Source organism: Trachypithecus francoisi, unplaced genomic scaffold (genome assembly GCF_009764315.1).
Source record: "Trachypithecus francoisi isolate TF-2019V2 unplaced genomic scaffold, Tfra_2.0 Lachesis_group20, whole genome shotgun sequence".
Lineage (NCBI taxonomy): Eukaryota > Metazoa > Chordata > Mammalia > Primates > Cercopithecidae > Trachypithecus > Trachypithecus francoisi.
The window spans coordinates 14,810,701-14,834,759 of NW_022681466.1; the positions used below are offsets into that span (position 1 = coordinate 14,810,701).

A 24,059-nucleotide genomic window follows, 5' to 3' on the forward strand; every position below is an offset into this window, starting at 1 on the left:
GTGGGAACTCTTCAACTGAGGGAGGCCAAGTGACAGCCCCAATGTTGCATAGATGGTTCTGAGGCCAAACGAGGTCAGGAACCCAGAAGCCAGGATCCAGTTTGACGTAGACCTGCGGAAGGCGGGCGGTAACGGACGCGTTCCCCCTGACACCGGTGCCTTCGCCTATTTGCGCCCAGCAGGCACCCCCGGCTCCCCAGCCTCCTACATCTCGCATCTGCCCTGGGGCTCAGCTCCCAGGGACTTCCGGGAGCAGCTGGCCCCGCCCCAAGGCTCCTTCGGGCCGCGCGATTGGCACGGCGGGCCGGGGGCAGGGCCGGAGCGCCGAGCCAACGTGATGGCGTCAGGGGCCGCGGGCGCCGCTTCCTGTTGTCAGTGGCCGAGAGGCCGCACCGTCTGCTCCGAGTGCTGAGGAGCTGCAGCGGCCGGGAGCTCCCCCAGCCTCGCTCCTCGCTCCGCTTGGTGAGTTAGGGGGTCAAGATGCGAGGAGGGCGGCGGAGGGTCGGCGGGGCCGAGGCGCGAACGGGCGGTGGGCCTCCTGCTCCCTCCGCGATCCCCAGCCCCTGGTTACCCTGAGACTGCCCGGCTTCAGAGCCCTCAGCTCTGCCCAGCCCGCGCCCGCCCCGCTCCCACCCAGCCTTCCCCTTGCATCGCCGCTGTGGCCCCGTGCCCCACGTCTGTCCAGCCCCCAACCCGCGCCGCATTCTCTCACCGGCGGTCTTGCTTAAATGCAGCTTCACTCGTGACCCCACTTTACCTCAGTTCCAACCCCAATCTCGGCCACGTCTCTTCGCCCCGCCCTGACACACCTCATCGTCTCTCCCGACCCCTCTGGTAATCCCGATGCTCCTCGCTCACGTCCCCAAGACGCACCATTCAGGTTTCCCCTTCTCTGGCTCAGCTTTCTTATCCCAGTCACCCCCATCCTTGTCCAGCTCCCCAAGATCTGCTCATCCCAAACACTCTACCTCTGCCTTCTCATCTAAGACCCACCCCCAAAGTAAGTGCCCTGTTGAGCTCACCACTTTCTTCCGGATAACTCCGATCTCAGCCTTATTCCAAGTCTTAACTGTGTCTTCTCGTCCTTAGTCTCCTAGCCCACTGTATACCTTCCTTTGCGTTTCCTGCCGTACTGAGGACACCCCATCCCTAAGTCTTTGCCAGACTATCCCTAACTCTTGCTGCCTCCTTTCCTACCACCCTCACCCAATCTTGTTAAAAATGACATCTCCATGTCTTTTCACCCCCGCTGACCGACCGCAACTCTTCACCCCAACTCTGCGTCCATTCCTTCCCTGGACGCAACTCCCATTCAACCTGAGAACTTTAGTGCAGTCTCCTGCCAACTCCACCAGCTGCCCCTCAACAGCCAAATGTAGGTGCTCACTCAGACCCGCAGTTAGAGACTGAGCAGCATGATTGGTGGGTGTAGGGGCTCAGGTGGTAAATAAGGGTGGAGGAACAGTGGGCTCTCCCCAACTCTTGGGTGGGGCGGGGGTTTTTCCTGGCATCTGGTCTCCTGTACCTGTCCTCAGGGACTGTGTTTCTGGCATTTATATTAAATGACTTGTGCTGGCTGCTGGAATGGTAGGTATTCAAATATCTGGAAGGTGAGAGATGGCCACTTACTCAGCTCACTTAGCACAGAATGATGGAAGCTGTCACTTCCTTCTGTCTGGTGTTCTGGCCCTGGAGAGCCTCTGGGAAGTTCTGCATGGTGTTGGCTGTGGTCACAGAACATTGTTCATGTTCCTTTTCCTGGCACTTGTAAGGGCCTCTCCCTGCCAGAGCTGATGGCAGATCAATCCTGATGCTGAATTCAGGGGATATGATGGGTGTCAGAGGCAGTGTTACCTGTTGTGAAGAGTATAGGTGAGTAGATCCTGGGGAGGCTGAGGTCTAGGTGGGTACAGAGGCTCTTGAATCGCTTTCTTTTCTTGCAAGTGCTGGATCATTGACTTTTGGCCACTTGGGTTCCATGAACACAGGGAACCACGTTATCTCAGAGTAGCTGAGGCAGAAGGACATTCCAGAGGCACCCAAGTCTCATGCTCAGCGTTTATATTTTCCTGGGGGCATTTTGGTACACATTTTCTCTGAATCCCGAGGACCCGGCATCAGATGGGTGAGCCATTTGATTGCAGTTTTTTTTTCTTTCTTTCTTTCTTTTTTTGCAATGGAGTTTTACTCTTGTTGCCCAGGCTGGACTGCAGTGGCACGATCTCGGCTCACCGCAACCTCTGCCTCCCAGGTTCAAGTGATTCTCCTGCCTCAGCCTCCCAAGTAGCTGGGATTACAGGCATACACCACCATGCCTGGCTAGTTTTGTATTTTTAGTAGAGATAGAGGTTTCTCTGTTGATGAGGCTGGTCTCCAACTCCCGACCTCAGGTGATCCACCCACCTCGGCCTCCCAAAGTGCTGGGATTGATTACAGGTGTGAGCCACGGTGTCTGGCTGATTGCAGTTTTTTTGTGTGTTTGTTTGTTTGTTTGTTTTTGAGACGGAGTCTCCCTCTGTCGCCCAGGCTGGAGTGCAGTGGCCGGATCTCAGCTCACTGCAAGCTCCGCCTCCCGGGTTCCCACCATTCTCCTGCCTCAGCCTCCCGAGTAGCTGGGACTACAGGCGCCTGCCACCTCGCCCGGCTAGATTTTTTTTGTATTTTTAGTAGAGACGGGGTTTCACCGTGTTAGCCAGGATGGTCTCGATCTCCTGACCTTGTGATCCGCCCGTCTCGGCCTCCCAAAGTGCTGGGATTACAGGCTTGAGCCACCGCGCCCGGCTGATTGCAGTTTTAAAGGGCCCCAAAGAGCATTGTCTCTGCTTGCCATTTATAGTCATATTCCTTTGAAAAAGTGAATACTGTTTACCGTCAATGTCCTCCCATTAATATGCAGTATATTTAAGTTGTTTTCAGCCTTATTGGCAGCTTGGCTTAATGACAGGAGCTCTACAGTTGCCCCAGCACTTAACAGTTGTTATACCCCAACTTCCCACATTGGGTGAAATGGAGATAGCTGCCCTGTGCCTTGTTTTTATTAATCAATTCATTCAACAGCTTATTTTTTGAGCACCAGTGTTTGCCAAGCACTGTTCTAGGTACTAGAAATACATTGGTGAATGGGTGAGGCAACAGTCCTGTTTTCATTCAGAGTTTGGTCCTTGTTAGACTCCTCTGGGATATAGGACAAGAATATAGGGAAGATGGGTGTTATTGGATGGAAGGAAGGAGGGAGGAAAGAAAGATAGCCAGTGTTCACTGACTCCACAATTCTGCCCTCATCCACTAGCCCTGAGTCTGGGAATCACAAGCTAGAAGTTTCTCACCCTTCATCTGGTATTTAATTGCTTCAAAGCTCCGACCCCCACCACCCCACCCATCACAGAAATCCAGCTTTCCTCAGGTGGACAGGGGTGCAGTTTCCTCAGTCAGCACTCACATGCCTGAAAGATCAGCTGCCTTTCTGAATCAGAGGATAACTTTGTCATTCTTTTCCAATTGAAAAAACATGACTCATCAATTGGTACAGCCGTTGGATGGCTTAAAGCCAGGCTGTGGCTCTGAACAGCCAGTTACACAATTCAGGCAGTGGAGAGAAGGCCGTGGGGAGTGGCTGAGAAGTCCCTCGAGAGAAGAGGTTGCTGTTCACTGATGGTGGAGTGTTTTGAGAGTGGTGAAACCAGGTTATACCTTTCTTCTTTAATGTAAGTCTCATCCAAGCCATTCTCTTTTTTTGCTTCCTTGATCTCTGGAGGAAGTGAAATTGGACATATAGAGAAGGCCAGGTAGTATAATGCAGGAAACCAACCAAAACTGTTCCTTCCTAACTATGTTGGAACATTTAAGAAAGTATAACTCTGAGACTTCAGGAGCATTGGTAGGACCTGGGCTGAGCTGGTTGGGGCTATAAATCTGATTGACAGAACTGTTTCTTGTTGGTTTTAGACCTTCTGGATGAAATGGAGCTTCCGAGTACCTCTGTAGAAGAAATAATAGTTTGCCTGAATTTGAGCCAAAGACCTGAGGCCTTTTGGTCCAGGGAAAGATGCAGGAGTTGGGATGAAGAAACCAGAGAGTTCTGTCCCTTACCCGAGACCCATTGCTACTGAGCCTCAGTTTTGTCCTCTGTAAAACAGGGATAATCACTCTCTCACGGGATTGCTGTAAGAATTAAATGAGGTTAGAGAGGAACATCAGAGAAGCCTGCTTTCTGCACTCTGGAGAGCCATGTGAGGGTGAATCAATACATAGGGTGGCAGTAGACTTGGTGTGATTTGGGACTTCCTAAATGGCACCAGTCACCTTTCCCCTGCTAAGCTTTCACCAGTCATGTTCAAGGGCCCTTGGGTAGTGTTGCCCAACTTTGCCTTACTCCCTTCAGGTAGGTCTCCTTGAAGCCACGCCTCTCTTCACTTTGGTTCTTGGTGTCAGTGAAGAGCGTTTTGAAGACAGAAAGTGGAACCAGTTCCATAGGATGGTAGATTCAGAGTCTGGGCCACCAGGGTGGGTGACGCAGTGCTGTCCCCACAGTCAAGAGACACAAAGCCTTCTTCCGATCCCGCCGTGAGTTCTTATGTCACTGACCATCTGAGCCCTGCCTCCCTGAGCATGATGGAACAGACACGGATAGGTGGGGTGCTATGGCTGCCTACGAACAGAAGTGTCCTGCATTGTGGCTGGAACCCTAGAGGCTCAGTCCTATCTTGTGAATTTTCAAGTGGCTCTTCTGCTGGATTTATCTGAGCTCTTGTCAGTCATTTTGTGGCATTTCTGACTCTGTTTTAGGCCAAGTGACCCTTCTCTTATCTGGCCCTGTCTCTCTTAGCTTCAGTTTATTTTATTATTTATTTATTTAGAGAAATAAATTATTTATTTGTTTATTCTTGCTTTGCTGCCCAGGCTGGAGTGCAGTAGCACAATCTCAACTCACTGCAACCTCCTCCTCCTGGGTTCAAGCGGTTCTCCTGCCTCAGCCTCCCGAGTAGCTGGTATTACAGGCATGGGCCACCATGCCCAGCTAATTTGACCTCAAGTGATCCTCCTGCCTTGGCCTCCCAAAGTGCTGGGATTACAGGTGTAGGCCATGGCAGCTGGCTTACGGCACCTGGCCTATTTTGTTTTCTTAGCATACGGTTACTTGGCCAGAGCACCCACTTACCAATGGCCTGTCCCTCCCAGTGAATACTCTTTGAATACTCTATTATTCTCAGCTAATTAGTTAATGAGGTCTTAATGGGCCTGGGCTATTATTCAAATTATTGGGTTTAAGCCCTTAGGGTCCCACCCTGTAGCTGGCTAAGGGAAGGGCAACTTTGGGGCTTTGGGCTCTGTCTAGAAGGGTGGGCCTGAGGGCTTTAGACCACTGGAATTGTGGACTGGGATTGGAGCCTAGGGTTTTGGAGCCAGAGAAGCTGGATGTGGCCTGCTGAGCTGCACAACGGTGGCCTTGACAGAGCCTGACCTCAAGACCAGGCCTGTTTCTGGAAGTGACCTTAGATGCAGAGTCACCATAGCATACAACCCCCTTTTCCTGTCACCCCATGGCCAGAATGGGGAACTGGTTTCCGGAGGAGGGCCCTGAGAATCCCTGGGTAGCTGGGAGCAGACCATGGTGAATGGTGAGGCAGTCAGATGGGGCTGTAGTCAGAACTGAGACTCTTCTGGCCGTCTGCAGCGCCTGGCCTGTTACTGGGTCCGCAGGAACCATCCTCCACACACGCCTGCTTCCTCCTAAGGGACCTGACTTAGGGAGGTTGGCTCTGGGTCCTGACTCCCCGTGTCCTGTTTGCCCTCTGCTATCCCCAGAGGCCAGAGATCCAATCAGAGCACTTTCCACCATTTTTAGGGCCAGTCTGCCTGTCTGCTTTCCAAACCTCATGCTGCTCCAGTGCTGTCCAGGAAACCTTTCCTGCCACACTGGCCTTAAGTTTCCCTGCACCCCCTGTTCCCGGCCTCCAGTGAAGGGGTCTTCCCAGACTACCGCTGGAATCCTAGCTCTGAGGTGATGGCACTGTTGATGAAAAAGCCAAACTCTGTTAAATATTGGAAGAGGTTCTCAGGGCCTCCCGTGACCCGTGACATAGTCCTGGGAGGCCCTAAGAACATGTGCCCAAGGTGATTGGGTTACAGCTTGATTTTTATCCAAGTTACAGGCAAAGACATTAATACATGTAAGGTATACATTGGTGGGGGCAGGGTAAAGTGGATTAAAAGATTTCCTGATTGGCAATTGGTTGAAAGAGTTAAACTTTACCTAAAGAGTTAAAGTCAGCAGAAAGAAAAGCTTGGGGTTAAGATAAGGTGGGTTATGGAAGCCAAGGTTCATGTTATGTAGATGAAGCCTTCAAGAGAATAAATGGTAAATGTCTCTAAGGTGTCAGACTCTTAGTTAAATCTCTCCTAGATCAGGAAAAGGCCGAGAAAGGGAAGGGAATCTCTGCAGGATATAAATTTTCCCCACAAGAGATGGCTTTGCAGGGCCATTCCAAAATATGTCAAAGAAATATACTTGGTGGTAAAATGATTTCCTTTAGTGCCTGTTATCTCCCATGTGATGTTCGACCCTAGTCAGGTTGGAGTTGGTATCTTAATTGCTGAGAGTCTGTTCTGTCAGTCTTAGTCTGTTTTAATGTTAATGCTGCTCAGTGGTGTCTGAGCTCCAAAAGGGAGAGGCTAGGATGAGGCATGGCCCACGCCCCACTTCCTGTCATGGCCTGAACTCAGTTTTTAGGTTTTTTCAAAATCCCTTTGGCCAAGGGGGGCCCATTCAGGCAGTTTGGGGGCTTAGAATTTTAGTTTTGGTTTACAGCACTCACTCAGCAATCTGGTTTTCCTAGGGCTGGGGTTGGCCTCCTTCTGGAGGCTGGTGGTGGAGTCAGGCGGCTTATCAGCCCTGGGACCTCAGGAATGTTCTTGACCTGGGTCAGCTGCCATTTCCTTATCTGTCAGGTGGAGACAATAAAACAGCACTCCTAGGGTGCTTAGGAGGACTAGAAATTAGGCAATATATGTAAAGAGAATCGAGCCCATTTAACTTTTCTTGGTTTTGTTAACTTCTTTGTGCGGTGATTGTTTGAGAGCCGAGACAGCCATCACCTTTCCCAGCGTTCCCCTGATGCTCAGCCGGGCGTTCACTAGAGATTTGTTTACGTGTGAATGTGCCTGCCTAGCCCAGGTCTGTCCAAGTTTCTGGGGTGGGGCCAAGCCAGCCAGCAGCCCCCTCAGGCTCAGGCCCTACCCCACCCTACCCCACCCACTCCCAGGAGGAATCTGGCAGCCCTGAGGGATTTAACCACTCACTGACTTCAACTCTTCCTGCATACTCATTTAGGCGATGACATTCTTGGTCTGTAGGTTTAGGTGGCCACATCCACTGGGATGACAGATACCAGGTACAACATATCAGGTACAGGCACATATCAGGCTCTGTGACAGGCGCGTACACATTCTCCATCTGAGAGGTCTCTGCATGCCTACCTGGTTAGTGGCAAATTGCGATGAGACCTTGTGGTTGTCCTGATTAGACAAGTCCCTGTCTGTGCTGCTCACACCAGACCCTCAAAGCCCTGTTGAGAAGCAGAAGTGTAGCAAGGGAGCCCTTCCCTTTTGAAGCCATTCCAGTTGTACTTTTTACTGCTGAGCTGGCAGACATTGGACTGGAACAAGGAGTGAGGGGTGGGGCAGGGTGTTGCAGGACCCAGCCCCTGAATGTGAGCCCCGGCTTCCTGGTCCCAGTGGGTTCCTGCCACTTTCAGCTGCAGCCTTCCCCTCGAACCCGCAGCTCCGTATCTGAATCAGCCTGTCATTCCCTGCCTACAGGTTTCGATCCTACAGAGCCCTGGCTTTCCTGTGAAGCGCCCTTACCACCCACTCCGTGGGGTGGACCCACCCCCGGCACCCAGGACTCCTTGCCTCCCAAGGACTGAGCCCCCTGGACTTTCCTTCCTCGCTTCCTTCCTTCAAATCCATTATCAGTTTTAACTTTTGTGCTCTTCAAAGGCCTTTCGGCTGTGGTTTGAGTAAGAGAGGCTGACCTCCTGCTGCTTGCTGGGAAAGGACTCTGGCTGGGGGATAGTTGCCTGTCTATTCATCTGGCTGCCATCTGTCTCTTCAGGTGCCATGTGATTCTCCGAGGGAGTAGCTGCGTGAGTGGAGATGCTCTCAGTGGTGGAGAATGGACTGGACCCCCAGGCTGCCATCCTGGTAGGTGGGCGAGGGAGGACCAAGGGTGGGGAAGGGCTGCAGGGGACGGTCGTTTCATCTGCTTGGCTCACTTCGAAATGAATGGGCACTGTCCTGCAAGAGAGGCCAGGCTGAGAAAAAGTTACAGCACAAGCAGGCTCCAAGGAGACCCTGTCCTTTCTAGATCACCTTATTGGTGATAAGATGGAGATTACAAAAAGCAGTGGGAATTTAAGATCAGTAACCTGAAGACCAAGGATTTCCATTCAGCCCTTTAGCCCTCTGCCCTTAGGCCATGATTTGGTCACAGTCTGGCCAAAGCACTGAATTGGTGGGAAACAGGTATTCCCAGGCACTGGTTTGTTGTTTCAGTAATGGGGGTAAATTGGTAACTTACGTATATCTGAACACTAACCATTTTCTAGGATATTCTAAATGTAATTATTTGTGAGCAGTTCACTGGAGCCCCCTAGGACCTTTTCTTGGAGAGCCCTTTGCACCCTCCTGGGCTGTCTTGGGTACTCTGGGTGGAGCTCTCTGTTCCCTTGGAAAGGCAGGAAGTCAGGTAGCTTTGGGGCTGGTCCCTTAGCAGCATCCTGAGGTGGCTTTCGGGGAGAAGCCAGGATTTCCCTTTCCTCCCTACTGCTGCTTCCCAGCTCAGAGAACTCTCTGCTTGAAAGAAACTATAGCCCTCAGAGATGTGCCTTTCCCCGTCCTGGCCACAGGAGAGTCCAGTTCCACCTGTTTCCCAGCTGGCTTTCATGCAGAGGCTCTTCCTTCCCCTCTGCACCCCCACTCTCCCACCCCCGGCCGAATCCCACCCCAGGACCCTCCAGAGCTAGGGCAGAACCCTGGCCAATTCAGCCTTCTAACAACAGCTGCACAAACTGACTCGATGAGGGTATGCGTTTCTTGAGGGTATGCCTTACTTCTCCCTGTATACCCTAACCCAACACCTAGTAGGTGCTCAGTTGAACGAAGTGTGTATGTGCTTTTTAAATATAATATACTAATAACATCTTGCATTTAAAAGAACATTTAAAATTAAACTATTTCAAGATTAAAAACTTTTGAGCTTCAAAGGATACTATCGAGAAAATGAAAAGACAACCCACAGAATGGGAGAAAATATTTGAAAATCAAATATCTGATACGAGTCTAGTATCCAGAACATATAAAGAGCACTTATAACTCAACAATAAAGAGACCAATAATCCAGTTATAAAATGGGTAGAGGATTTGAATAGACACTTCTCCAAAGAAGATACATACATGGCCAGTAAAGATGCTCATTATCATTAGACATCAGGGAAATGGACGTCGAAACCACAGTGAGATACTACTTCACACCCGCTAGGATGGCTGTAATAAAAAAAACGACAACTAGTGTTGGCAAAAATGTGGAGAGATTGGAACTCAGATATTGCTGGTGGGAATGTAAAATAGTGCAGCCACTTTGGCAAATAGTTTGGCAGTTCCTTGATAAGTTAAACATAGAATTATGTATACAATTCCACTCCTAGATATATACCCAAGAGAACTAAAAATATAAGTCCACTCAAAAACTTGTACATGGATGTTCATAGCAGCATTATTGATAATAGCAAAAGAGTAGAAACAACCCAAATGTCTATTAACTGATGAATGGATGAATAAAATGTGGTATATCTATGCAGAGGAATATTTTCTGGCAATAAAAAGAGATGGAGTCCTGATACATGCTACAACATGGTAGAAAATATTGTGCCAAGTGAAAGAAGTCAGATTCAAAGGGTCATATGTTGTGTTCATATCTATTCATGTGAGATGTACAAAATACGAAAAACCACAGACATAGAAAATAGGTTAGTGACTTCATTCACTTCCTATTCCCCTTTCTCCCAGCCCCTGGCAATCACTAATATATCAGTATTTCTTTTGGGGTGATGAAAATCTTTTTTTTTTTTTTTTTTTTTTGAGTCTCACTCTGCCGCCCAGGCTGGAGTGCAGTGGCACAATCTTGACTCACCACAAACTCCACGTCCCAGGTTCAAGCAATTCTCATGCCTCAGCCTCCCAAGTATCTGGGATTACGGGTGCACACCACCACACCTGGCTAATTTTTGTATTTTTAGTATAGACAGGGTTTCACTATGTTGGCCAGGCTGGTCTCGAACTCCTGACCTCAGGTGATCCACTCGTCTTGGCCTCCTGAAGTGCTGGGATTACAGACGTGAGCCACCGTGCCCAGCCAGAAAAATCTTCTAAAATTAGATAGTGGTGATGGTTGCACAATTGTGTTAATATACTAGAAACAATTGAACTGTATACTTTAAATGGGTGTATTTTATGGTATATGAATTATATCTCATTAAAGCTGTTTTATTTTTTCAAATTTAACTTTTCAAAGAATGTTAACATAGTTTTGACTGAAATCAAAATAAAATATTAAAATATGTATCCATAATCCTTTCACCCAACAATTCAAACCAGTTTTTCTTTAATCCCTTCCAGTCCTTTTCCAAACACTTATGTGATTTTCACATACTTATAATTATGCTCAATTTTTACTGTATATTTCCAAAAGACTCTATGTACATTTTGTGGTGTCTTCATTTAACAAACATTTATTGAGTATTTCTATGTGCCAAGCACAGTGCCAAGTATTGACACAAGGATGAATAAAGCACTAGTCTTAGTGCCACACTCAGCTTATATATATATATACATTTTTTTTTTTTGAGATGGAGTCTCACTCTGCCACCCAGGCTGTAGTGTAGTGGTACGATTTTGGCTCACTACAACCTCCACCTCCCGGGTTTAAGTGATTCTCCTGCTTCAGCCTGCTAAGTAGCTGGGATTACAGGTGCTCATCACCACACCTGGCTAATTTTTGCATTTTTAGTAGAGACAGGTTTCACCATGTTTGCCAGGCTGATCTCAAACTCCTCACCTCAACTGATCCACCTGCCTTGGCCTCCCAAAGTGTTGGGATTACAGGCGTGAGCCACTGCACCCAGCCTCTTTTTAGAATTTATCTAGTAGGTTTTCTGGTTTTTACCAGAAACTACTTCCCTGAAAAAAAAATACCCTAGATCAGAAAGTATTATTTCCACTTTAACAGATGAGGAAATTGGGGCTCAAAGAAGTTAAGTGGAAGGTCTGAGGAGGCCTGTCTGGTTACTGACAGCTGGGACTGAGCCTAGTCCTCTGGCTTCCAGGCCCAGGATCTTTCTTTTTTTTTTTTCTTTCTTTTTTTGAGACAAGGTCTTGCTGCGTTGCCCAGGCTGGAGTACAGTGGTGTGGTCATAGTTCACTGCAGCCTTGAACTCCTGGACTCAAGCAGTCCTCCTGCCTCTGACCTCCCAAAGTTCTAGGATTACGGGCTTGAGCCACCACGCCCAGCCTAGGATCTTTCTTAACGTAAACTCTGCTCCTGTTCTCCTCATGTTTTTATTGTTCTAAAACAGTGTGGGTGTTTTTTGTTTGTTTGTTTGTTTTTGCCTCTTGGCTTATTGATTCTTTACAGAAACTTGTCCATGTGAAAAAGGTGGGAAGCCCCACCCTTGTTCTAGATGGATTTACCCAAGCTCCCGTCACTGCAGCTATAATAGGGCCAATATTTAAACACAAGATTATATGACTCGAAGTTCACTTAACTTTGGTCTAAAAAACAAAAAGTGTCTGCACTGAAGGACATGCAAAACAACAATAACAGTGATTGTCTCTGGGTAGTGTGTGTGATTTTCCTTTTCTTCTCTCTGCTTTATCTTTCTTTGCTATAGTTAACAATGTGCTAATTTTACAGAAGGAATCTGCAGACACACCCATAGATGTGTGTGCATGTGGTTGCACATGTATTTGGCACCAGGCAAAGGATTACACTCTAGGGACTCTCCATAGCATTTTCCGCTAAAGGCCTGTGTTCTGTGTGGTGCTGCCTAGGTCATCAAGAAGAAGCTGGTGGGATCCGTGAAGGCCTTGCAGAAGCAGTACGTGTCCCTGGACACAGTGGTCACTAGTGAAGACGGAGATGCCAACACCATGTGCAGCGCCCTGGAGGCCGTATTTATCCATGGCCTGCACGCCAAGCACATCCGAGCTGAGCCTGGAGGAAAAAGGAAGAAAAGTGCCCACCAGAAGCCTCTGCCCCAGCCTGTCTTCTGGCCCCTCCTGAAAGCTGTCACCCACAAGTGAGATTTAGCTGGAGAGGTTTTGCTTTGGGGAGGAGCAGCAGAGTATGGGACATTTGGCTTTTCCTCCCCAGCTGTTCAGGAAGCCAACAGAGGTGCCCTGTGTTCTAGCATAGAGATAGGGTGAGGTAGGGGTTGAAAGTGTTTTCTAGAAAGGCTTATCTCTAGACCAAGCTTCCCAGCCAGCGTGCCAGCAGATCTTGAGACCCTCAGCACTCAGGCAAGAGCCTGTGGTTGCTTTGAGCCCTGGGACTGGTCGCCTTTAGCAGGAACAGCCTTTTTTGCCACACTAGGGCAGAGTTATATAGTTACAACAGAGGTTTTGTGGCCTGCAAAGCCTAAAGTATTTACTCTCTGGCCCTTTACAGAAAATGTTTGCTGACCCTGCCTTAGATTATTCGAACATCCGAGTTGTAAATCTGTTTTTTTTTTTTTTTCTTGGGACGGAGTTTCGCTCTGTCACCCAGGCTGGAGTGCAATGGCGCGATCTCGGCTCACTGGCATCTCCGCCTCCCAGGTTCAAGCAATTCTCCTGCCTCAACCTCCTAAGTGGCTGGGACTACAGGCGCGCACCACCATACCCAGCTAATTTTTTTATTTTTAGTAGAGATGGGGTTTCACTATGTTGATCAGGCTGGTCTCAAACTCCTGACCTCGTGATCCACCCACCTTGGCCTCCGAAAGTGCTGGGATTATAGGCGTGAGCCACTGCACCCGGCCATAAATGTTGTCTCTTAAGGAGGTGTGGGGTTATTTTTATTAAAGAGTGGAATCAGGAAGAGCATATGAATATTCACTCTGAGACACTTATCTCTTGTGTCTGGACTTTTGAGCAAGTAGCTGGCACTGTGCCTCTAAGGACTACTAAATGTCACCTTCAGCCCAAAGAAGCCTTGTCAGTCTCTGATCTGCCTTTCCATGCCGACTGCCACTGCCCTGTCTCACGTGTTTACTTCTTTCCTGGGTGACACTGGCTTTCTATTTGTGCCCCTTACCTCACTTTGTCTTTCCTTGAGTCTGTCATCTGGTCAACATTTACTGAGGTGAAGCTCCCTGGAGCTTACTCACTGAGCCTAGTAGAATGCGGTCTGCATTCCCATGGGGGAGATAAACCCACGTTAGGGACTGTTGTAGCTCAGAGGAGGGGCATGTACATCAGACCGAGGCATTCCGGGACTGAGTTTGGTACACCTGGGGTCTGATCTCCTTATGCAGAACATCTACCCTGCAGTCTGCATGATTGTAGTCAAGTCAGTTTTCTAAACAAAGATCTGTAGCCCACAGGCTCCCACTAGGTTGAATCTTCCACATGCTGTAATTGGAGCTCTCCCCAGTCCTCTTACAGGGTTGTTGATTTCCTGCCTTTTATGCCTTTTTTCATCAGTCCCTTGTGCCTGAGGGCAGGGACCATGTCTTTACCCTGCATCTTCACTGCTCCAAGGACTTTGCACTTAGGGAGCTCTGACAGCATGCCTTGGATGAGCAGATGATGTCAGGGGCCCAGTGGTAGTTGGAATGAACATGGAAATTATCTTTCACGATTCCAATCTCAAAAGGTTGGGGGTTATAGCTTAATATTTCCTTTAAACACTTTTCCTTTAAAACTATATATATATCCTAGGCTGGAGTGCAGTTGTGCAATCTTGGCTCACTGCAACCTCTGCTTCCCAGACTCAAGCTCTCCTCCCACCTCAACCTCCCAAGTAGTGGGGTAGCTTGGACTACACTGCAAGCCACCACATCTGGCTATGTTGTTATTGTTGTTGTTGTAGAGACGGAGTTTCGTCCTGTTGCCCAGGCTGGGCTCGAACTCCTGAGCTCAAGTGATCCGCCTGCCTTGGCCTCCCAAGTGTTGGGGTTACAGGTGTGAGCCACCACATCTGGCCTAAAACACTATTACCAAATATTTTTGCATGCCTTTCTCTATTTGCAGTGGTTATTGCTGGTTCCTGCTAACCAGTGGATAAAAGCACATCTCTGTGATTTGGGGTGGTTTCTTGAAACATGTCTGTTCTCCCTTCCCAGACACATCATCTCAGAGTTGGAGCACCTGACGTTTGTTAACACAGATGTGGGCCGCTGCCGGGCATGGCTGCGGTTGGCGCTGAACGACGGCCTGATGGAGTGCTATCTGAAGCTGCTGCTGCAGGAGCAGGCCCGCCTGCGCGAGTACTACCAGCCCACCGCCCTGCTCCGGGATGCCGAGGAGGGCGAGTTCCTCCTTAGCTTCCTGCAGGGCCTCACGTCCTTGTCCTTCGAACTCTCCTACAAGTCTGCCATCTTAAATGAATGGACGCTAACCCCACTGGCCCTGTCTGGGCTTTGCCCTCTCTCTGAGCTGGACCCTCTCTCTACCTCTGGTGCAGAACTACAGCGGAAGGAGTCTCTGGATTCCATTTCCCATTCCTCAGGCTCTGAGGACATCGAAGTCCATCACTCGGGCCATAAGATCCGGAGGAACCAGAAGCTGACTGCCTCCTCCCTCAGCCTGGACACGGCCAGTTCATCCCAGCTGTCCTGCAGCCTAAACTCTGATAGCTGCTTACTCCAAGAGAATGGCTCCAAGAGTCCGGACCATTGCGAGGAGCCCATGTCCTACGACTCAGACCTGGGCACAGCAAATGCTGAGGACTCAGACCGGTCTCTGCAAGAGTGAGTACCCTGTCCCCACTCCTTCCCATTTTCTCTCCTCCCTGCTTTCTTTCCTCTCCTCCTCCCTTTCTTCCTGTAGCATGTGATTGCCTGTTACTGAACTCTATTAGTAATTAAAGAAAGCCAAGGGAGACATCGACTTCTCCAGGGACTGGAATCACTGGGAGCTATAGCAGGCAATACAGACATAGTGGAGAAAGTGGACTTAGAACTGGTTTGGGCTCCAGCTCTGCCCTGGTGACAGGGCTGGGTGTGGTTCATGCCTGAAATCCCAGCACTTGGGAGGTTGTGGCAGGAGGATTGCTTGAGCCCAGGAGTTCGAGGCCAGCCTGGGCAATGTAGCAAGATCCCACCTCTAAATTAAAAAAAAACCTAAAAACAAACAACAACTACAAACTAAGTTACTTAGTCTCTACAAGGCACAGTGTAAAATATTGTTGTCTTCATCTAGAAGGAAGGAAACTAATAGGTCAGAGCACATTTAAAACTTCCAACAAATAGATGAAACATAATGCATAGGAGTGTGACTTCATAGAAGACCTCCTGGGGGACACAGGACCTGAGTGCTGCATGCAGGAGGTAGTGGACAGCTGGGGACAGACAGATGTGTGGAAGAGTATGTGGGGCAGATGAACTTGGCTAGAGAGAGAGCTGGGCAAAGCCTTCTTCACACAACCTTTCAAAAAATTTTTGCAGCCAGGTGCGGTGGCTCACGCTTGTAATCCCAGCACTTTGGGAGGCCGAGGCGGGAGGAGGTCAGGAGATCGAGACCATACTGACTAACACGGTGAAACCCCGTCTCTACTAAAAATACAAAAAATTAGACGGGCATGGTGGCAGGCGCCTACAGTCCCAACTACATGGGAGGCTGAGGCAGGAGAATGGCATGAACCAGGGAGGTGGAGTTTGCAGTGAGCCGAGACCACGCCACTGCACTCCAGCCTGGGTGACAGAGCAAGGCTCTGTCTCAAAAAAAAAAAAAAAAAAATTTTGCGTAATCTTTTTATGGTTAAAAAAAATCTAAAACATATACAGTGAAAGCCTTTCCCCTTCCTGTTCTCCCTCTACCCTGTTCTTTCCTCCCACCCCTACAACCATAATAATTAATTTCCTGTATATTCTTCCAAATGTCTAAATTCATCTACAACAAATACCAGTAAAAAGATTTTTAGCCGGGCGCGGTGGCTCACGCCTGTAATCCCAGCACTTCAGGAGGCCAAGGTGGGCGGATCACGAGGTCAAGAGATCGAGACCATTCTGGCTAACACAGTGAAACCCCGTCTCTACTAAAAATACAAAAAATTAGCTGGGCATGGTGGTGGGCACCTGTAGTCTCAGCTACTTGGGAGGCTGAGGCAGGAGAATGGCATGGCCCCGGGAGGCGGAGCTTGCAGTGAACCGAGATTGTGCCACTGCACTCCAGCCTGGGCGACAGAGCAAGACTCCATCTCAAAAAAAAAAAAAAAGATTTTAAAAATTTACTCCTTATTTATTACTTTCTCCCCTACAAAGGCAGTATATATACACTGTTCTATATCTTGTCTTGGAGAAGATCTTTTCATATCAGAGCTATTTCATTCTTTTATTTTTATTTTTTATAGAAATGGGGGTCTCACCGTGTTGCCCAGGCTGGTCTTGAACTCCTGGGCTCAAGAGATCCTCCTGCCTTGGGCTCCCAAAGTGCTGGGATTATAGGCCTGAGTCATCCCGCCCAGCCTCATTCTTTTTTTTTTTCTATTGCATATTGTTCCAGTGTATGAATGTACCTTGGTTTACTTAATCAGCCCAGTATTTAATGGGTGCTAGGGCCCGTGTGTTCATAAATAACCTTGTGTATGTGGTCTTTTAGTTCTGCATAACTGTCTCTGTTCAGTAAACTCCCAGAAGCAAAATTGCTGAGCAAAAGGATAGACTAATATAGTATATTCACAGATTATTGCCCATTTACACTCCACCAGGAATGTCCTCGTTTCTTAGCCTTGCCACTTGAAGGTATTAGTGAACTTTTGGATATTTGCTCATCTGATAGGTGGAAAATGGAAACTTCTTATTAAAAACCTCCTTCAGTTGGACCCATGTTCCATCAGCTGAAAAGAAGATCCCATGTGTTTGGGACCTTCTTTCCACTCGTCCTATGCCCTTGCCTTGGTTCAGGTCCCTCCAGGGTTCTCATCCAGCATAGGAAGAGCACCAGCATTGGGTGGTGTTACGGACTGGGCTTGGAGCAGACCTAGTTTCAAGTCCTGTTCCACCACTTACAAGCCCAGGAATGTCAGGCACATTGCTTGTTAGTCAAACGCATATAGGAGATTCTGTCTTAGGCCCGGAAATGGCTTCTGAGCACATTAGGTGGAGTTTTCAAATGTTAAATGGAGGAATTTAGGTAGAATACATTGGGGAGGAACAGTCTCTGCCTCCCATGACCACTGGGACCGTGGTGTGACAGGCCTGCAGTGTGACCCAGGCACAGGGCATGACCTAGGCTCACTTACCTGTCTTAGCCCTTCCTGTGTGTCTGCCTCCTCTGCAGACCAGCCAGCCATCCCCTTGTCATATGTCTTGCTTTTATCTCATGTGTCTTGTGATTGGAAAATTCCAGCTTAAGGTCACTGAATCAGTAACCATCCTCTCTGTGCAGGAAGTGTTGTCCCGGCTATTATGGGGAAACTGGAGGGGCAAGGGTCAGGATGTATAGACGAATTCCAGACAGTGGTGTGAGGAACTGGCAAATCTAAGACATACAGATGCACAAACACACAGCCAGCATCAGCATTTGTAGAGCTGGGCCTTGAAGTTAGTCCTTGAGCATCCACAGAGACCAGCATTTCTTGAAGTGTATATTTCAAGGGTAAAATGTTCTCACTGACACTTAGAGTTCATCAAAGTTATTACATTATTTAATTATTTGTAACTTTAAATTAGACATAAATTCCTTGTGCTTATCATTACACATATAAAATCAAAACATCCACAGATTAAACATAAAAGCGTAAAAGACACAACATTCAAAATGAAATGTATTAATATAAAGCAGTTCTGCTTGGCAGAAACCAAATTGCAGTTGGGCTAGTGAATTGACTGTCCTGAATAGCTCCTTCCGAGTACACTGAATCTGTATTATAATGATCACTGAGTGGCATAGGTATCGTATGGAGGGTTTAAGTACTTAGATTTAAGTACTTAGAATGGTCCCTGGCACATAGGCATCAATAGTGTTCAAATGATGGTATTGTTGTATTTTATTTTATTCTATATTTTATTTATTTTTTGAAATAGAGTCTTGCTCTGTCCCCCATGCTGGAGTGCAGTGGCGCGATACTGGCTCACTGCAACCTCCGCCTCCTGGGTTCAAGCGATTCTCCATCCTCAGCCTCCCGAGTAGCTGGGATTATAGGGGCCCGCCACCACACCCAGCTTATTTTTGTACTTATTGTAGAGAAAGGGTTTCACTATGATGGCCAGGTGAACTCCTGACCTCAGGTGGTCTGCCCGCCTCAGCCTCTCAAAGTGCTGGGATTACAGGCATGAGCCACCACGCCCAGCCTGGGTAGACATATGTTTTTAATTCTCTTAGTTATATACCTAGGGGTGGAATTGCTGGGTCATATGTAACTCTATGTTTAACTTTTTGAGGAACTACCAAATTGTTTTCTGCAGTAGTTGTGTCATTCTACATCTCCACCACTAATATATATGAGCTTTAATTTCTCTACATCTTTGCCTACCCTCATTATTTTCTGTCTTTTTTATTATAACCAACCCAGTGGGTATAAAGTGGTATCTCATTGTAGTTTTGATTTGCATTTCTCTGATGATTAATGATGTTGAGTATCTTTTCATGTGCTTATCGAACATTTGGATATCTTCTTTGGAGAAATGTCTGTTCAGATCCTTTTCCCATTTAACAATTTGGTTATTTGTCTTTTTATTGTTGATTTGTGAGTGTTCTATATATATTCTGGATAATACGCCCTTCTGTATAATTTAAAAATATTTCCCCCCATTCTTTGAGTTGTCTTTTTAGTTTCTTGATAGTATCGTTTAAAACACAAACGTTATGGCCCGGCGCGGTGGCTCACGCCTGTAATCCCAGCACTTTGGGAGGCTGAGACGGGAGGATCACAAGGTCAGGAGATCGAGGCCATCCTGGCTAATATGGTGAAACCCCGTCTCTACCAAAAAGAAAAATACAAAAAATTAGCCAGGCATTGTGGCGGGCACCTGTAGTCTCAGCTAATCGGGAGGCTGAGACAGGAGAATGGTGCGAACCCGGGAAGCAGAGCTTGCAGTGAGCCGAGATGGCGCCACTGAACTCCAGCCTGGGTGACAGCGAGACTCCATCTCAAAAAAAACAAAAGAACAACAACCAAAAAACCACAAACGTTTTTTATTTTTGTTTTTTGAAACAGAGTCTCACTCTGTCGCCCAGGCTAGAGTGCAGTGGTGTGATCTCGGCTCACTGCAGCCCCCTGCTCCCAGGTTCGAGTGATTCTCCCGCCTCAGCCCCTCAAGTAGCTGGGATTACAGGTGCGTACCACCACACCCAGCTAATTTTTGTATTTTTATTAGAGATGGGGTTTCACCATGTTGGCCAGGATGATCTCGAACTCCTGGCCTCAGGTGATCCACCTGCCTTGGCCTCCAAAGTGCTGGGATTACAATTTATTTTTCATTGCTTGCTTACGCTGTAGATCTCACGTCTACGAAACCATTGCCTAATCCAAAGACATGAAGTTTATACTTCTCTTTCCTTCTGAGAGTTAGTTTTAGCTCTTACCTTTAGGTTTTTAATCCATTTTGAGTTCATTTTTGTATACAATGTGAGATAGCAGTCCAGCTTTTTTCTTTTGCATGTAATTATCCACTTACCTCAGCACAATTGTTGAAAAGACTATTCCTTCCCCATTAAAGTGTGTTGGTGTCTATGTTGAAAATCATTTACTTTTTTTTTTTTTGAGATGGAGTCTCACTCTTTTACCCAGGTTGGAGTGCAGTGGCGCGATCTCGGCTCACTACAACCTCCACCTCCTGGGTTCAAGCAATTCTCTGCCTCGGTCTCCCGAGTAGCTGGGATTACAGGCGCCTGCCACCAAGCCCAGCTAATTTTTGTATTTTTTTTTTTTTTTTTTGAGACGGAGTCTCGCTCTGTCGCCCAGGCTAGAGTGCAGTGGCCGGATCTCAGCTCACCGCAAGCTCCGCCTCCCGGGTTTACGCCATTCTCCTGCCTCAGCCTCCCGAGTAGCTGGGACTACAGGCGCCCGCCACCTCGCCCGGCTAGTTTTTTGTATTTTTTAGTAGAGACGGGGTTTCACCATGTTAGCCAGGATGGTCTCGATCTCCTGATCTTGTGATCCGCCCGTCTCGGCCTCCCAAAGTGCTGGGATTACAGGCTTGAGCCACCGCACCCGGCCTAATTTTTGTATTTTTAGTAGAGACGGGGTTTCACCATCTTGGCCATGCTAGTCTTGAACTCCTGACCTTGTAATTCTACCCGCCTCAAACTTCTCAAGTGCTGGGATTACAGGCGTGAGCCACTACACCCAGCCAAAATCAGTTGCTTATATATGGATTGGCCACCTATTCTTGAGTATAATGTCTTGAAATGTTGTTTGGGGTTAAGATGGTGCAGAGCTCACTGGGAAGACAATCAGGTAAGTAACTTGAATTCTAAAATCCTCATTTCCATAAGCCCAAATTAAGCTGAGCTTCATGTATCTTCTGGATCCGGTACAAGCTGTCAGGGCAGATGCATGGAGGCTTTGGGGCCTTAGACAGCTTGTGGCCATCTGAACCTGCCTTTGCCCATGACATGCTCCACTGGTTTTATAAGCAGAAGAGATAGCAAATGGGTTTATTTTTGAAATGGAGCTTGGCTCCTCAGAAGCCTTAGGAGAGAGAGGAGCAGTTGGTAGTCAGTGCACATTCCAGAGGGCCCAGGACATGTTTCTGTGCACTGTGTATGTGTGAGTGTGTGTGTGCACACACATGTGCCAAGACAGTAGCATTTGCTCCCTGTGGCCCCAGGAATCAGCACGGAGGAAACAGGGAGTGGCAGTTCCACCATGGAGAGTGAGCAGGGGCACATCTCGTGTGTACTCATATCCACCCTCACACACCTGGTGTACACTGAGCTCCAGAAGCACTTTCTGGGGATATGACGCTTTGCTGTCTCCACACCCAGTGCAGCTCTGAGGGGACCAGCCCTTGCACCTCCCCCAGCCCTGCTGTCCCAGTGCCTGCCCAGGAACAAAATATGACCTCACTCAGGAAACTTGTTTAGCCCTTGCTGCTCCTAGTCCCTGCCCCAGGGCACAGAGTCCTGGCACCTCAACTCTCTGTGCTGAGGAGGAGGCCTGTTCTGAGACACTGTCCTTGGAGGCTCTGCTGCACACCATGTTTGGGAAAACGATTGCCCACACAACTGTGTGTTTGGCTGAGCAAGCTCTCCAGGCCCACAGCTAGCCTGCTCAGAATGCCAGTAAGTCCTCATTCACACCAAGTCCTCTTTCTCTGCTGTGGGAGCTTTTTCACCTGAGATCACAGGCTCCACAAATCACCTGCTCACCCAGTCTGCCTAAATCCTGGCCAGGAAGAATGTGGTGGGAGTGTCAGAGGAGGACTGTGTGATGGGGAGTGCAGTGGATAATTAAGAAGGTGTGGGTTGTTTTAAATCATAAAACAGCAGTTTTGCATTCTTCCCTCTGCCCCAATAGCCTTGGGCATTGTCGCAAACAACCTGTCACACAGGTTTCTTTGTTTAAAACTTCTAGGGTATTGTTGGAATTCAGCAAAGCCCAGGTAAACTCTGTGCCAACCAACGGACTGAGCCAAGAATCGGAGATCCCCACACCACAGGCCTTGCTCTCCCTCCATGGCCTCAACACCAGCACACACCTGCACTATGAGGCACCTGCAGAGCCCCTTCCTGCCCAGGCAGCCTCTGGAACTCAAGATGGCGTCCACATGCAGGAGCCGTGTCCCCGGGTGCCCAGCGCCCTGGACTTACAGCAGCGTGTAGAGAGCACCTCAGGCCAGCAGCCTTCTAGTACCGTCAGCAAGACAGCCAGAGAAGTGGGCCAAGGGAATGGCCCACAGAAGGCCCAGGCTCATGACAGAGCTGGTCTGAAGCTGGTAGTTTCCTCACCCACCAGTCCGGTGAGTGGTGCAAGCCATTCAAGGGGCAGTCTTGGGAAATGTCAGCTGATGCAGGGTTTCCCCAGCTAGTGACCCTGAGTGGTCTCTGCCTTCTCCCTGTTAGCCTTCCTCTCCCTGCGGTGATAGTGTTAATAGCATCGTGATGATGGGGTTCATGTTTCTTGGCTTGTGAGCTGTAGATATAAGCCAGGCATTGTGCTGCTCAGTTTCCGTGTGTATCTCCTGTCATTTTCACGTCACTCTGTGAAGGTCGTTCTCATCTGACCGCAGTCTCAGCTCTTTAACCACTACCACTCACCAGCCAAGGCCTTGGGCAAGTCACTTCAGCTCTCTGAACCTTTATTTTCTCCTTAGTACTTGTTATTATTAAGTTAATATTTTTTGATTTTTGGTTTTTTGGTTTTTTTTTCAGATGGAGTCTTGCTCTGTTGCCCAGGCTGGAGTGCAGTGGCACAATCTCTGCTCACTGCCACCTTCGCCTCCTGGGTTCAAGTGGTTCTCCTGCCTCAGCCTCCTGAGTAGCTGGGATTATAGGTGCCCACCACCATGCCCAACTAATTTTTGTATTTTTAGTAAAGATGGGGTTTCACCATGTTGACCAGGCTGGTCTCGATCTGCTTGCCTCGGCCTCCCGAAGTGCTGGGATTACAGGCATGAGCCAGTGCGCCCAGCCTATTAAATTAATATTTTTAGAAAATACTAGGCCTTGAACGTACTCACTTTGCAACATGACCCGGGTTTTAGAGCTGTGCTGTCCAATATGGCAGCTACCAGCCACGTGTGGCTGTTGAACACTTAAAATGTGGCACGTCCAAATGGAGATGTGCCATGTGAAATAAGCACTGGATTTCAACAACTTAGTATGATAAAAAAAATAGAAAATCTCATTTTTATGGATTACAAGTTAAAATGAAAATATCTGGCGGCTGGGCATGGTGGCTCACACCTATAATCCCAGCGCTTTGGAAAGCCAAGGAGGGAGGATTGCTTGAACCCGGGAGTTGGAGACCAACCTGGGCAACAAAGTGAGACCCCATCTCTACAAAAAATACAAAAATTAGCTGGGCATGGTAGTGTGTGGCTGTAGTCCCAGTTACCAGGGAGGCTGGCCTCCAGTAGTCCCAGCTACCAGGGAGGTAGGAAGATGGCCTGAGCCCAGAAGGTTGAGGCTGCAATGAGCTGTGATTACATCACTGTACTCCAGCCTGGGTGACAGAGGGAGACCTTGTTTAAAGAAAAAAAAAGAGAAAAAAAGATTTTGGATATATTGGATTAAATAAAATATATTATTAAAATTAATTTCACCTATTTCTTTCTACTTTAAAAAAATTTCTGTTTAAACCATGGCCTATAACACAGCCCTAGGAGATCTTGAGAACATGTGCCATACTTTTTAAAAATGTGGCTGCTAGAACATTTAAAATTATATGTGTGGCTCATACTATATTTCTATTGGACAGTGCTGTTCTAGAATAAGCCAATCCAGCATGTGCAGTGGCACAAGCCTGTGGTCCCAGCTAGTTGGGAGGCTGAGGCAGGAGGATTCCTTGAGCCCAAAAGTTCGAGGCCAGGGTCAACATAGTCCCTGAGGGAAGCCAGCCCTGGGCATCTCCTTGAGAGAACCACATGAGTAGAGAGGCGTGAGAACTACTGGCCCAATGAAGCACCAGCCAAAGGCTGTGAATTTGAGCTCTTTTGTCTTTTCCATTTGTTCTTGTTTGGCCTTTGCGGTTTTCCAAAGTTATTGATGTTTACTGAGTGTGGGTAGGAAAAAGATGTGTGTGGTATCTGCCCCTGCTACAGTTCAAGCCCCAGCGGCCTAGCCAGCAGGGTGAGGGAAAGCAATTGCTCTAGAATGCTAGGGGCAGGCTCCAGAGAAAGTCCACAAGAGAGGAGAGA

At 48.2% G+C, this 24,059-nt stretch overlaps 1 protein-coding gene across 4 annotated transcripts in view; it reads left to right on the forward strand.

Moving 5' to 3' along the window:
- Positions 1–301: 301 nt before the first annotated feature.
- LOC117066849 (pleckstrin homology domain-containing family M member 1) overlaps positions 302–24,059 on the forward strand; it is a 54,899-nt gene continuing 31,141 nt past the window's right edge. For all 4 annotated transcript variants that reach the window (XR_004430523.1, XM_033182648.1, XM_033182647.1 and 1 more), the window contains exons 1-5: positions 302–462; positions 8,114–8,202; positions 12,106–12,353; positions 14,379–15,005; positions 21,776–22,160. Coding sequence is in view for 3 of the 4 variants with exons in the window: in XM_033182648.1 (XP_033038539.1) it covers positions 8,155–8,202; positions 12,106–12,353; positions 14,379–15,005; positions 21,776–22,160 (1,308 nt within the window). In the remaining variant the exon portion in view is untranslated. The remainder of the gene's footprint in view (positions 463–8,113; positions 8,203–12,105; positions 12,354–14,378; positions 15,006–21,775; positions 22,161–24,059) is intronic.